The sequence below is a fragment of the Colletotrichum chrysophilum genome, assembly GCF_026319265.1.
Source record: "Colletotrichum chrysophilum strain AFK26 chromosome Unknown scaffold_17, whole genome shotgun sequence".
Classification (NCBI taxonomy): Eukaryota; Fungi; Ascomycota; class Sordariomycetes; order Glomerellales; family Glomerellaceae; genus Colletotrichum; species Colletotrichum chrysophilum.
The window spans coordinates 49,135-63,566 of NW_026517304.1; the positions used below are offsets into that span (position 1 = coordinate 49,135).

The 14,432-nt window shown below is 54.0% G+C and overlaps 2 protein-coding genes and 1 non-coding gene across 3 annotated transcripts; all 3 read right to left on the bottom strand.

Moving 5' to 3' along the window:
- Window positions 1-1,526: 1,526 nt before the first annotated feature.
- Window positions 1,527-1,613, bottom strand: COL26b_003114. The gene has a single exon. It is a non-coding gene; the product is annotated as a tRNA-Glu (tRNA).
- Window positions 1,614-1,970: 357 nt separating this feature from the next.
- On the bottom strand, window positions 1,971-3,406 carry COL26b_003115 (uncharacterized protein; the record flags this gene model as incomplete). Its single annotated transcript, XM_053176019.1, has 6 exons — window positions 1,971-2,077; window positions 2,272-2,343; window positions 2,396-2,516; window positions 2,566-2,768; window positions 2,949-3,112; window positions 3,270-3,406. 6 exons carry the CDS (start codon window positions 3,404-3,406, stop codon window positions 1,971-1,973), a joined length of 804 nt encoding a protein of 267 aa, XP_053039919.1.
- A 7,339-nt stretch (window positions 3,407-10,745) lies between these two features.
- Window positions 10,746-12,463, bottom strand: COL26b_003116 (uncharacterized protein; the record flags this gene model as incomplete). Its single annotated transcript, XM_053176020.1, has 4 exons — window positions 10,746-11,442; window positions 11,490-11,891; window positions 11,947-12,114; window positions 12,177-12,463. 4 exons carry the CDS (start codon window positions 12,461-12,463, stop codon window positions 10,746-10,748), a joined length of 1,554 nt encoding a protein of 517 aa, XP_053039920.1.
- Between the last annotated feature and the right edge of the window lie 1,969 nt (window positions 12,464-14,432).

The window sequence follows — 14,432 nt, forward strand, 5'->3', positions numbered from 1 at the left end:
AGTGTCTTGTTGAGGCCGTATTCGTTAATGACTATTTGTGAGGACCTACTTATTATTGAACTCATTCTGCCTTCCCCCGAGCCACGATGCGTTTATTCTGTTCCCAGAGTTCTCTGTGAATTGCATTTAATACTCGTACGGAGGAGGCTGATTCAATCATCCAGTAAAACTAATGAACAAAACAAAACAATCCAGCCCCCAAACTGTCCCTGTCTCACATGGTGCTTCGGGTTCCGGAAACCAACGACCAGCCCCAATGACATTTTTGTATCAAGGCTTCCCCCATTCGCCTGCACCGCAAGCCACCCCAGCTGATGTATCGCAGCATTCGCGTAAAAGCGGGTACGTCTCTCGTTCCCCCAGTTGGTGCTTCTCAACCCCCTGCCAACCCTGTTCCTCCGTGTTTCCCGCTTCGCACCCGACGTCCCCAGGACATGTTGGAACAGGCACCGGTTTTCAGACCAGAGCTGACGCACAATATGCCGGTTAGAAGGCGAAGAGAGACGGAAGAAGCGGCTGTGACGGCAATGATGTAGGCCCCACCTCCGGCTCCGTTCAAGAGCTGGACGGCCGTCTCATTGAGCCCGTCTACGGATACGGCGGTACTTGTTCGGCCCATCAATGCGTTTGCTTGTGGTGAATGTGGCAGTGCTCCAACTTGGCTGGGCTGTCAGTGAATCGTCGGCCAACAAATGCAACGGCTAGCAGCCAGAATAGTGAGGTACCCAGAAATCAGTCAGGTGAGATGCTGTCTCATGTTCCACGCGGCCAGCAACCGCCGCTGCGAATAAGCTGCTACCACACACCTCTGGTTATTCCTACTGTTATCTTGTCGACACCGCTACTTTTTTTTTTTGTCGATATTATCGTCAAGTGGTCACTACGACGTGATAACAAAACGAGCGACTCAATGCATCAGACCCAAGTGAAACCAGCATTTAGGAGTGTTGAAAGTCCCACACCGAGAAGGCCGGATAGCTTAGGAAGGTAGACGAACAGTAAACCGTTCGACCATCGACTTCGACGGAAAAACAGGAGCTCGTTCTTGATATATGTGGTCTGCTGCACCGGAGTCTGGCCAAAAAAAATTTTCACCTTCAAAGACTTCAAAAAAAAAAAAAAAAAAAAAAAAGACACTTACAGCTCGCACACCAGCACTGTGGCACCTTCTCCGCAGACCCTTAAGCAAAGGGAATAACGTCCCTTTGAAAAGCGTTGCATCCCTGTGCCCCCGCGCCATGATCTGCATAAAAGCAGCACCTGCAGGATCCGAGGCTGAGACCCTGATTGGATTTGGCCATGTGGTACGGCCTCGTCCCAAGATATGATAAGCATGGAAAACTCAATGGGATTTGCCATTACGCGGTCGTTCAGTTGGGTACGGATTGGAGGCGGACACTTATCAGGCTACACGCATTATAACCACCCAGAAAGTCTGTTAAGCGGATTTCGTAGCCATGCGAAAGAAAAAAAGAGCTAATGAACAAAGGGCAAATAGAAAGTGATAAGGATCAAAAATCAAAATGTTCCGAAACCGAGAATCGAACTCGGGGCTATGCCTAACCTCTCAAGGTCTTGAGAGGGCATCATGTTGGCCACTACACCATATCGGATAAGGATGACTGATCTGGAAATATCCGTGTCTAAGTTGCGCTTCTCCACGCTTCAGCCAACGCGTCCGCACAACCCCCTGAATACCAGAAATTCCCCGCAAAATCACGGTCACAGTTCAATTCAGTACGATCTATCTTCAAAATATGATTCACTGCAATTACCACTGGCCCGATGGCCTCGACTGTCTCCTCCGCTTTTTTTCCCTATGTAGAAGAATACAACCGTGCGACCCCAATCAAGGGGCTATTACCCCAATCGCTTGTAATGCCGTCCATTGAAAAGCTTGCATCGCTTCGCTACGCTGCTCGATGAGAAATGGAAAACGAGAATCGCTATGGGAGGAATGCAAAGTCGTATCACTGGGTCGTTGATCCGAGGACCGGCAGTCCCCGTCTCTTCAACTCCTCGTTCACCTCCTGGACGTGTTCGAAAAAGTGGCCTTGCATCGAGTCCCACAGGGACGCTGGAGGTACTGTTTGTCCATTGTCAGCAATTTAACATGGCACATGCACACGCTGGTAATTTTTCTTACCCTCCAAGACGCCACTTCTTTCCAAGGCGAACTGTGTTATTGCGCAATGCGTGCTGATCTGGAACATGAATCCTGTATTGGCACGTTAGCCATGGAATTCGGAGACGGACTGGCGCCGCACATACCGAGGAAGCCCTCGCCCACACGGAGGGGCTTTAACTCGCTTGTCGTAGCTTTCTCAAAGGCCTCGTGTGTTTCTGCTCTTCGTGTAAGTGGGTGACGATATGTATGAGGACCGCCGAGACCTACCACCGTGAGGCATGTAACTCGACTGAAAGCTTAGTCCGCCTGCTTCTAGGTTGCGACTCGTGCCCTTGTAATCGCCATACACAATTCCTACGACCTCGGTGGCCATGTTACGATGGTAGTACTGCGTCAAGTTAGTCGGAAGGCCCCAGAAGCGGTCGGGGGAAGGATACCGGAGGCCGGAAGGTATTGGTTGCTGATGAGTACTTGGGGCAGAAGAACATGAAGTCCGTCACCGACACTCCGGGGATCTTGGACTTGGCCGTCAAGACGGTATAAAGGCTGGGGTCGGCTTGGTCTTTGTCTGTATAAGCTGCAGTAATAAACTTTTCGGCGGCGTATTTGAACGGAACGTAACTGCCGCCGGAGTTAAGAGCTATCCAAAAAGGAAAACGAAAAAAGGGGTAATAAGTCGATCAACATACTTGCCGTCCCACGCAACCACATCGAACGGTGTGTGGCTCTGTTTGCAAGACCACAACTTTCCAGATAATTTGTACACGACTGAGTTCTAGTCAGCCTAGGCTGCGATGCATTTAGGGGGTTTCCGACGTACTTTCCCACTCAGAGTTGTCCATGTCGAAAGAGGCGATGGGGAACTCGAAATCTCGTGGCAAGGCCAGGCCGTTACTTCCAAAGGGGCCCAGCTCCGGGAGTTCGTAACGGCTTCCGAACAACTCCTGGACGTCTACGACATTTAGTTGATCTTTGACCTGACACCTTTGAGGGATACTTACAGCCTCTGGCAGTTCCGTCTGGTAGTGTAACCTTGAAGCGAATGCCTGTTTGAACAACTGCCAACTCTCCTGGCCGCACCATCATTCTTGTGCAAAAGTCAGCGAGAGCCACACGTTTCCAGGGCCCGGGGGCAGTTTACCTCCCGAATTCCGTCTGAATGTCAAGTCTTCCAAGCTGAGGGACGATGAGCATATCCCCATCGTTGCTGCAAAATGCGCGATTTCCCATCGAGGCGTTTGATGTGTAGACGTGCACAGCCTGGCCTTCCTTGTTCATGGGGTCCCCGTGCCCGACTATCGTCTTCAGCCCCTGAACAAAGTCCACAGATGGCCCGTCGACATCAGGAATCGGGAATGCCCTCCAACACAGCGCACCGGGCATGAAATCAACGTTTTCGTTGCTAGATGTGAATCTTGACTCGATCTTCACGGGCAAAAGAGTCAGGGGGCAACGGACTACCAGCAAATTTGGAGGTATTACTCACATCCGGATTGCGCGGCATTTTCGTCAGGTTCCCATGTGCCACGGAGGGGAAAATACGATAGAACCAGGCATGCTGCAGGTTTTCTCGGGACGAAACAAATGTTGAACCGTTCAGCTGCTCGGAATACAAGTTGTACTTGACTTTTTGCGGTGCATTACACGATTGTGGGAGAGTTCCAGGACTTCTCCCGTCAGCCTCCAAAACCCCCCGAATGACATTCTCACGAGCCCAACTTACATGGCTTCCGAGGCAAACCTGTTCCCAAATCCAACCTGATAGGTGTACGGATCCTTCGGAGTGGGTTCCGTCGAGAAAGGATGTCGGGCGGTCGCTCCGAAGGTTGAAGGTGGGTCGGAGACCTTCGGATACATCTGGGAGTTCTTAACAATGGCTCCCATAGTTGCGAGAAGGGCGGGAAAGTAGCAAAGGAATGGCTAGACTTTGGTGTTTAAGTCTACGGTGAAGGGGATAAGATCGTGAAGAACGGATGCCATTTCGTGGGCGGATGGGCATCAAGAGTGATAAATGTGTGTAGTTCCACTTCCTTAGTACGCCGTCTGTGGCGTCTGTTACTACTAAGATAGAACGAATAACCTGGACCGAGAGAAGGCCCTTGCATCCGATGACACTGAGCAGGTCAATTTACCAGCCTTCGGTTGCGCAGATACTGATCTTGGACATCCTGACAATAGGTGTACAGCGCAGCGGTACGTATCCGAGAGACTGGGCAAGGGAACGTATCGTCAAGTTGCCTGCCGGAGCGGCGCTGGGGTCCTGAGCATCTGGTCTGCCCCCCCTACTTCCCCCCACCGCGATGGGCGATATGTTGCAACTCAAAGTGAACAAACCCATTCGGGTATTGGCCAGATCTCAGGATGTCACCGGAATGTCGAAACACTAGTGCAATGCCCTCTGGGAATGGGCAGATGTAAGCTTTGGCCAACGCTCGCCTTTTGCGCAGCCAAAAGGCGGCCTTAGTGGGAAATATCAGACCAAGCAAGCCCCGATCTCACGCACAGGCGTCGTCGATGACCGCTAGCTGGCCAGGGCTGACCGCTTGCTACGGGTTCGAGTTGAACACCATAAAGCGTCGGCCCTTTTCCGAGCCAGGATCCCGTGTTTGCCTTCGAACACCACTCTGCCTCGAAGACGCGGGATGTGTTGTGGATTTGGAAAGCTCGCCCGGCGATCTCGTCAGCCTGAGTCTGTAGGCCAGCGTGTATGTCTCAGACTGCTTCTCATGCTGCTTCTGAGTATCCAACTTAGTCAGGCTCGTTATGTTGTGGGTTCGTCCCCAACGTTGTGTGCTCCGCCAGGTGGATTTGCGGGCAAAAAGAGGCGCAGAATGGCAACGAGATTCAGCAGTAAGGGATGGGGTTATCAGAGTGCGAAGGAACGGCCGGGTGGCAGGTGGTCACATCCCTGGAGAAAAAGAGGCGGTGATTGGGGGCCAACTGGCGCGCAAAGACGCCATCACCCGCGGCCGGCAATCGCTAGCTCCAGATGCGCAGAGATTTGTGTCCTCGGCAGTATGTGGTTGTCAGATCTTTGTTTTGCGGCTTTCCCAACCCTGTGCCCAGCCGACAGACAGACAGACTTGCGTCGTGCCGGTGGTCAGGCAGAGTGGCGGCTTGGGCAACTGGTCTTCTTCGGCAGTCTCAGGAATGAGACACGACGGAGACCGCCTGGTCCCTCGGGGTGCTGCTGGCCGAAGCATTCGTTCGATCAGATGCAATCGGATATGAGGAATATGTCTCGGGACAAGATGCTGTGCGTCTTCAGGTCAACTTCAGGATGCCTCGGATGCCCTAGGTCGCACCAGCCCCACGAGCAGTCTGCGACAGAGCGGTATTGGCTACCTTAGCACCAGGCGTACTGCAGACAGAGGCCCCTGCAGATCGCCGCTGGCAAATCCCGCTGTCAGGTCGGCCTTTGGGGCTTATTTGACATCGTATCTATCCTGATTAGCCTCTCTTATGGGTTGAACCTAACGGCTAGCATCGCCCATCGGAGTGTGCTGCTTGACGATATGAAAACTCGTCAAGCTGCTTCTTCCAGGCGCGCAAATAGCCATTTGCACTGAAGACACGGACGCCTCCCAATAAACGTTGGCTTGCTCAAGTGCGCCCGCCCGGTAGAGGTTAATGACGGCGTAGTCTTGAAGCAATCTCGGCGTTTAGCTGCCCAGGGCTCTGGACTGATAATAGACCACGAGGCATGGCTCACGGAAATAGCTGGGCAGATGGCCTGATTTCTCGAGTAAGGATGTGCGCGGGCAAGGCCTCAAACCGAGTAAGGATGACCTCGCGGGCAGACCGTTTGACAGAGATTGGCGTATGTGGACGCGGCCAAGGAGCGGGTAGCCCAGTAAGGTTTCTTAAGGTTTCCTCGCGAGTGCAACCAGGTAGAATCTCCCCACACAGGAGGAGAGAAGATGAGAAGAAACGTTGATAGTGGTGTGCGCCAGTGGCTTGAATGACCCGAATCTGGGTGTTGTAGGCACTTGTCGGAGGCCAGGGGGGATGGGAATTCGATGAAAGGGAGACCCGGAATTGCGACACCAGCTGATGGGAGGAACCAAGCGCGGGACAGGCAAGGCCAATCGGAAGAAGCAGTCAGGGAGGCGGAAGTTGGCGGGATTCGTACGAGATCAAGATATTTTAGGACAGCAATATCCGCAGGTAAGTTATGGGAAGTCGAAAGTGAGGCGCCAATGAGGAAGTCGGAGATAAGGTTTCGGTCTGCGTAATGTGGTGCCCAGTTGGGTTCTGTTTCCTGCGCATGTAACTTGCTTGTCCTGCGGTGACTACGTCGCGTTGTAACCACATGAAGTCGCTCTTCCAGCCCGCCCCAGTACCAGGGCGCAGGACATGCTGGGTCCAGCTGCAAAATGCACCTCAGTCAAGAGCACAGAGTGACAGCAGCCGCCTCCAAGAGCCCAGTCCAGTGTCGTAACAACGCCTGGCCAAGGCCAGACCAGGCATCGATCGTGAGCATGCGCCAGCCATCACGGGTGTATTTCGTTTGGTAAAAGTGACGAATCGAATGAAGAGTAATAGCGACCAAAAAGCGTGACCGGGGAGTTTCAGCGAGAGACCGGCGGAATAGTCCCGAAATGGGATTTCCGCTGCTGCAGGTGTGGTGGGCATAAGACATGGAAAGCAAAGCGATTAGCAAAGCCAGCAAGTACTTGAGGCAGGAGAGGAAAAGGTAAAATGGGAAAAGTCTCTCTCTGCCTTCGGGGATTGGGGGTGGAGGTAGGTAGGTAGGTAGTATGGCGGCGTCTCTTACCTTTCAGACCAACCCAACGCGCGCTTGTTGTCAGACGCAAAGAGACACAGATCAGGAACCAGCATCGTGAGTACTGCGTAGCATAGCAGTGTGCTCACACCTGGAAGGCATAGATAGATCCTGGCCCATGGCCACGAGCGCGGCCGCCCTAAGGGATTCCCTCCCGCAGCGGGTGAAGAGGGGGTGGTCAGTGCAATTAGAGGTGCCGTGTATGCGGATTTGCCTGCCCGGAGCGACAAAGACTCGCATGCGACGTACCAAGTCTTACAACCCCACTACAACTTGGGGTTGGGGGTCGATGAGGGGCACCAAGGCAGTAGCAGGCTAACAGTAGTCGGGCAAAAGTATGTCCCAAGTACGCTTGCTGCGGTGGTGTAAGTGAGGTGTCGACATGAAAGTTAAAGCCAGGGCAGGGGAGGGGAGGGGACAAGAGCCTGGGCAGGCCAAGGCCAGGGCAGGGCAGGGCGATGAACGAGGTCATCGGAAAAGGCAAACAGGACGTCAACCTCATGTCGGTGAGAGGCTAAAGTCTAAAAGGGCGCTTGAGATGGCGGATTAGGACGAGCAATGCCACCAAATGCCACTTGACATCTTTTTTTCTCTTGCATTCCCAGCATCTGAAGCAGCCGTTAAGCGAGCACTTAGACGACGATGGACCCGACGTTCAGTTGGCGATCGGCTAATATGTAGCACGTAGGCCCGCCCTGGGTACGTTGCCTTCCTTGTGCTTTTTTAGCCTGTGACCTTCCATGTAAGTTGGCAACAACTAACTTAAGTGATGGCCACGGCTGACTGACTCTCAACTAAAAGGACGGGGGAGGGGAAGGCAAAGCAAGACGGATCAATAGGGGAAACAATTGGAGAAGACAAGCAGGGGCAAAAATAAAAAAACGAAAGGGGGAAAAAAGAAAAAGGCAAAAGGGCGCACGCATCGACATTGACCCAACCTGCCATGCAGACCAGCGCAGACCAGACCAGACCACACACAGCAGCAGTTAGTCAGTCACATCATCCTCAGTCATGTCCAGTTCCAAGGTCCTCTAATGCACCAAATATCCGACCTTCAGCTGCCATTGTCCAACCCGGTGGCAGTTCTCAGTGTCCACTTTGCATCGTCAGCGGGGCCGCCGCCCGCCGCTCTCCACCAGACTGGCCGCTCTCACTGGAATGGGAAGGAAGCAACGGTTTTTGAGGCGAGAGCGACGGGCAGTTGGGAAGGGTCTCTCGTCCAATCGTGACTGCTTCCTGCCTCGCACCCTCACCCTCACTTGCACTTGCACCTCCACTTGCACCAGCACTTGTACCTGCCCATCTCCATCACCATCACCATCTGCAACTGCAACTACCCTCCATCGCACTCGCACTTGCACTTGCGCTTGCATTTGGCCTTGCACTTGCCTGCAGTCGCCTTAGGCATTGCTCTGATCGTCCGGATCCGCGTCTCGTCCTTGCCCTACACCATCCATCTATCCCTCCATCCATCCTCCTCCATCTCGCACACAATCGCTGCTTCACGACCCTCGTCAGGAAGCAAGGGGGACGGAGTAGAGAGAAAAAAAAAAGCACCATCTGACACAAGACGTTGCGGACCTTCTGAGTCAATCGCCGAGCCTCTGCCGCCACTTGAACTGCAGATTGAGTACAGAGTACCAATCGGTGGAAGAAGTCGAAGCAAACACCGAGCCCAATTCGACAGTCATTAGACCACGTACCTCTGGACTTGGCGTGCGTTTCGTTTGACTATTCCACGTCCCGGTCACGCCCCGGTTCAACGTCGTTACAACCAGGTCTATCACCGCGGACACTTCTCCGCTCTCCAACAGGACGTGCCCTCCCTCCATCCGAATCACATCAAAGGACGCGTCCACAATTTGCAGATCCCAAAGCTACCTACCGTAGTCAGCACCAGGGCGTCGACATCTGTCTCCTGACTTCAATCTTGACTCTGATCCTGTTTGGTGCGCCTACTGCCTCCGGCTTGTCGGTACACATCCATCACCGCGGCTGTTACGACATCTCGCCCGGCCTTGTTTCTGGCTGGTCATCTGAAAAACCTCACCGCAGCATCCTTGGACACTGCCTCCTTCAGGGCGGGCCAGATTCGTCCTCTTCCGACCATCCGCCCTCCGTCAACTCCGCACTCTGTCTCGTGCCCTGCCATCCTACCTGGCGAGAGCTCTTCCCGGCAGGCACATAAACTTCGAGTCATCCGAAGCCATCCTGTTGCTTCTTTGGGAATAGTCATAGATACTCAAGGGGAAGGATTCACCCGCGGGTTATAGGCTTCCGGGAGCTTTGCTCAACTTCGTCCGGACCACTAACTCCAGCGGCTCATTCGCCCACAACTCCTTGGGAAAGAAACCGTTGCCAAGTCGCAACATCGCAACAGCAGACCATCCCGCTCCTAGACAGGCGGAACACCGTTAATTCATCTGCTGTGTTGTCTACCTGCCCTCTGATAGGTAGGCTGACGCGGTCTCTATTGGCAGTCTGAACAGGGACGCCAGTCTGGACTTTCAGACGACTAGGGGCACCTGGTCAGTACACGGATTGCCACAGTTTCTACTCTTGCGCTACGCAGGGAGCTGCCAAATTGCACAAATTTGTACAACGGCTTCTTCTGGGACCACCACTCAACTTCTTTGGACGGCCCAAAAGGCCGCAGCAATAGGCATGGCAGAAACCCTACACATTCCCGACGCCGACGCTGCCTGGCTCGCGCCGCATCTACCTTCCGGGTCTGGTTCTGCTGTCCAGTCAGTCAAAACTCAGAACCGCCCTTTTGTTACCCTTACCTTTGCAACCTCACTGGACTCCTCCCTCTCTCTCGCTCCCGGCGTGCGAACACGCCTCTCGGGTCCTGAGTCCAAGGCGATGACCCACCATCTGCGTCGTCACCATGCCGCTATACTCGTTGGTGTTGGGACAGTCATCGCCGACGATCCGGGCTTGAACTGTCGTATAGATGGTGCAAATCTTGATGCCCAGCCGAGGCCCATTGTTCTAGACCCTCGCGGCCGTTGGAACTTCACAGAGCACAGCAAAGTGTTCGAAGTTGCCCGCGCAGGCAACGGACTGGCGCCGTACATACTCGTCGGGGAAACGGGTATCAACCCCGAGAGGCAAGCCATCTTGGAGGCCCATGGCGGAAAATTCATTCTCCTCAGCTCTCGAGAAACCAAGCCAAGTTTCGACTGGCCATCTATCCTGGCTGCCCTCCATGCCGAGAACTTGCACAGCGTAATGATCGAGGGCGGGGCACAAGTCATCAATTCCCTTCTCCATCCTGACTACCAGCAACTTGTAGACACCGTCATTGTGACTGTGGCACCTACATGGCTTGGCCGTGGCGGCGTCGTCGTGTCCCCCGACCGAGTTCAGCGCCCCGATGGAACTCCAGTACCCGCCGCTCGACTCAACGGCGTGGCGTGGCATCAATTCGGAGAAGACATGGTCTTGTGCGGGCAACTAAGCCATGACGCCTAGGTAACAAGCCCGGCAGCTGTTTGTTCCCGTTTCATAGCCTTGGCTAACGTCTGGCAGCCTCAAAGATCGGCCGACCTGCACAGTCCTTGAGCCATGAGCAAGCTTCTGAGACTTGGGAGGGAATTGAGCTTGGTAGTCACCATGGAGCAGGCCGCCGAAGCAAACCCCGCCTGAACGCCCAAGGAATGGTATCATTTTGATAACTGTCGAATCTCTTCTATCGTGCTAGGGTCCTGCAATCCGAATTATGCCACTGCTTCCTCGAACCATCAACAAGAAAGTCGGTCTGCCATACCTCGCCTGACTGGGTGTATCCTACCCTGGGCCCCCGTTCCACCACCATGTCCAACGGACTCAAACCCGACCCTGCAACTTGATTTCCAGCCACCTCAGGGGAGCATAAAATATGGCTGTCAACACCAACGCGACTTCGAACCCAATGTCCCCAGTCGTCTTCGCAATCGGCCCTGTGAACCACGCTTGGTCCATTCCTGGTGTCACCAACCCGAAGCTCAATAGACTCGCTCCGATCGCAGCAAACCCAGAAGGCAGCTTGCGAGCGACATTCCATGCGCCATGGTCATAGGAGTCGTATTTCATGCGTCGAAAGATGACCAACTCTTCGATTATGACGGCGTCGAAACAGCCCGCCCAATATCCGATCAATCCCAAAAAGTTCTCGAGCGAGTCGGCCCATGCTTCAGCAGCGCGAATAGCCATGGGTATCATGATACCCAGGGCGACAATGATAAACACGACGCGTGGTACCTTGGTGAAGACTGGCAGCATCATCTGCATGCATAGCGCAACTGAGTACATGGAAGTCGCGATATTGCCGATGACAGTCAGGGCGAGGACCACAAGTAGAAACTTCCCGAAACCGCCAGCAGGCGCCAGCATTGCAGCCATGACGCCACCGATACCGTAGGCATCCCACCCTGCCTTCCACTCCGGGACGTTGTTGAGCGCACCACCAATTGCCGCACCCAAGATGAGAAGGGGTACCGAGGGAGAAAAGATCCCGAGGTAAATGTATGAGAATATCCGGAATCTTGATCTTATTAGTACGTCGACTAACCTTTAGATCTTAGAACTCACTTGGTTGTCTTGTTCGGGTTATGATATGCCGTGAAGTCCGAGGCAATCCCACCGAATGTGATGAAGTAACCGGCCATCAGACCCCCATAGTTGAGAATCTGCGACGCGGTCGCAGATGGCACCTCAGCCTGTTTCCACAGATTCCTCCCTCCCAGTCCTACCGCGATGACGATGGCTATGAGACTTGGGAGCCACTGCCATCTCTCCCACATGTGGAGAGCTCGGTATCCGATGAAAGAGGCAGCGAAGCTGACGAGGCACGTGATGACGATTCCAACCTTGACATCAATGTGGCCCGGGTTCACAGCTGCGAGGGTTTGTCCTCCAGCAATCGCAGAGGACAGAGAAAACCCAGTCACCGTTGCAGCGTTCAGAAGAAGGGGGACACCAACAAGGTAATATCTTGATTCCACACGATCAGTTGTGTGTCAGGTGTGCACAGGATATACCGACTCACCCAAACGAATATCTGGCCTGCACAAGTTGTCTCAATCCAGTATAGGAGCCTGCGATACCCATAAACGCCGGAGGCATGATCGTCAAGGCCGCGAAGAAAATGATTACCAGCGACGCATCTCTGAGGCTGAGGCCCAGCTGGGCGGTGGCCAGCGCTCCGGTGGGAATCCTATCGACCATCTGTCAGCAGTCTCTCCTCCGATTTAGTCGGCGACACAGTGCGAAACTCACGGAAGCAAGCAAAGCAAGCTAGAGAAGAAGACAGTGAAGAGGTTGCTGTAGTTCTCATTGGTTCGCTCTTCGATGGGTACTGGTCGAATACCATTCTCCTCCACACCGGCGTCGAGAAGCCGTTGAAACCACTTTGGATTTTGGCGGCTGCCCTTCTGATGAACCTCGCCGTCCTGGACGGCCATCAGCTCGGTAATGCCACCATTGGCCTTGGAAACCGGAGACTGGCTCTCCATGTCATATGCCTCAGCCTTCTCCTTCTGCGATAAGGATGTGCGAGAGGACATGGCAGCGGATGTTCCGAGACAAACGATGAGGGGTGCCGGATCGCCGTTGTCTGCGCGCGATTTTGTTGCTCTTCTGTCATTCAATCTCCGGGACTGCTATTTGGCGACGTGTGGGCTGCGTTCCTCGTCTTGGACCACGCGCTGCAGTACGCCACTTTCGGAGTTGGGGGAGGAGTCGGGCAATCAGCAGTCGGCGGCAACTCAGGACAGATACGCAAGACTGGATCGGCGGAAGATAACATGTAAGGGTGACGTGCTTCCAAGACCCCAAACTTGGAAAGGCAAGTGGCCCGCTGGTCGAAACTTCCTCTCCAGGACCGACTGCAACTGCCTCGATGGTGGATCGTACCTTCCAAACGTTTGCTTGGACAAATCTCCGCTGGTATCGACTGGAAGTTCACCTGGAGACACGGCCGATGGGGGGAGTTTCCGTGTGTGCGAATGGAAAAGCGATCGACGACCGGCGGATTCGGCCCGGACAGCCCAGTATATCTAAAGGAATCCGATGTCTGGGCGGACTCGGTTGGGGGGAGCGTGATGAGCTGACAGCTGTTGGATGAGTGCCACGTCTGGATGAAACCAAGAATATGCGCGGAGCAGTCGAGATAGATGGGACGATGGGGAACAGGTCGACAAACCTGTCTCGTCGACCAGCACGGATTGTGCAATACGAAGAGAGGCAATTGTCGTTCAGATTGACGACAATATTTAACGTTGGGATTACGACTCGCCCGTATGCAAGCTCACGTCTTCCGAAACGGCTCGAGTCATCGTTATGCCTACAAAAACGTCGAAGGTCGTTCCTTGATATGACGATCCCAACCCCCGCAGCCACGGTTCGAGAACACCGTTTCGCCCCAAAGGTTAAGCGTACGGAAAGGTCTACCGGGACAAGGGGGTTGGATGGGGCGGCATGGATGTGGAAATATTGACAGGCGAGGGGGGGAAGGAAGCCGCAGGCTGCTGACGTTCCTGCGATATACCGATGCCAATACTCCACGTCCACTATATCTCATTTCCACAATTGCAGTTTTCACAATCCACGACTTTTTTTTCGTCAACTCATCCCAAGCATCCCAAGTGGGGGGTTTGTTCGTCAAGCACGAAACAGGATAGGGGGGGATAAGAGGGGAAAGGCCAGAGCTGCTGCTGATGAGGGGTAGCAGTGTACGGCGTGTATTAGACGGCGGACGGGCACAAAGCAGAAGTCCTGCTCGAATTGAGCGAGAGTTAAGCACTTCAGAGAAAGAAGAGTAAGCAGCCAAGACCGAGTATCAGATGGAATTTTGGGGGATTACTTGGGGGAGACAAATCTTCTTCACACACACGCACAATATTGAGTAGCACTGCACCAGAAACACATCCAAGCTCCTCCCGACCCCTCCCTCCCTTCTCACCTGTAAGCTTCTAGCATGTGTTGGAGTGATGCAAGGTTCGCCGCTTTTGGAGGCAAGCAACCCTGGGAACCCTAGGCAGACGAGGGGGGAACCCGCCTGGCACGACGATCGACGAAGAGTCCGCAAACGCCGGCCGGTGTCGAATCTTGGGCTGATTCTTACCGTTCGTTAGCTGCCGGGCCGGGCTTTCTTCAGCCCATTCCTCCACCGCTATCGCTACCTGAAAGTGTGTGCGCCGTCTTGCGCACTAGCCGTTGAGGCTTGCGCAACCTGTTGTCGTTGCGCGACATCCCAAAACCTGGAGAGTCTTCTGGAATTATTCTCCCGTCGCCCCCTTTTTTTTTGTCGTCGTTTCCTGCGGTGCACCCCGTCACGAGTTGCCTTCCTTTGCTGCCCTCGAGTCGGTTTGTCTCAATTGCACGTGGCCGGGTATCTGCGTCATGTCTCGACAGGGTCCGGAGCTGTCAAAGTTTTCGGCTTGGTAATTGCTTCATTACTACCTACAGCTACCTGCTACACTTCTACAGGGCACCACATGCGGAGAAAAAAGCTATGGCGGATGCTGCTGCTGC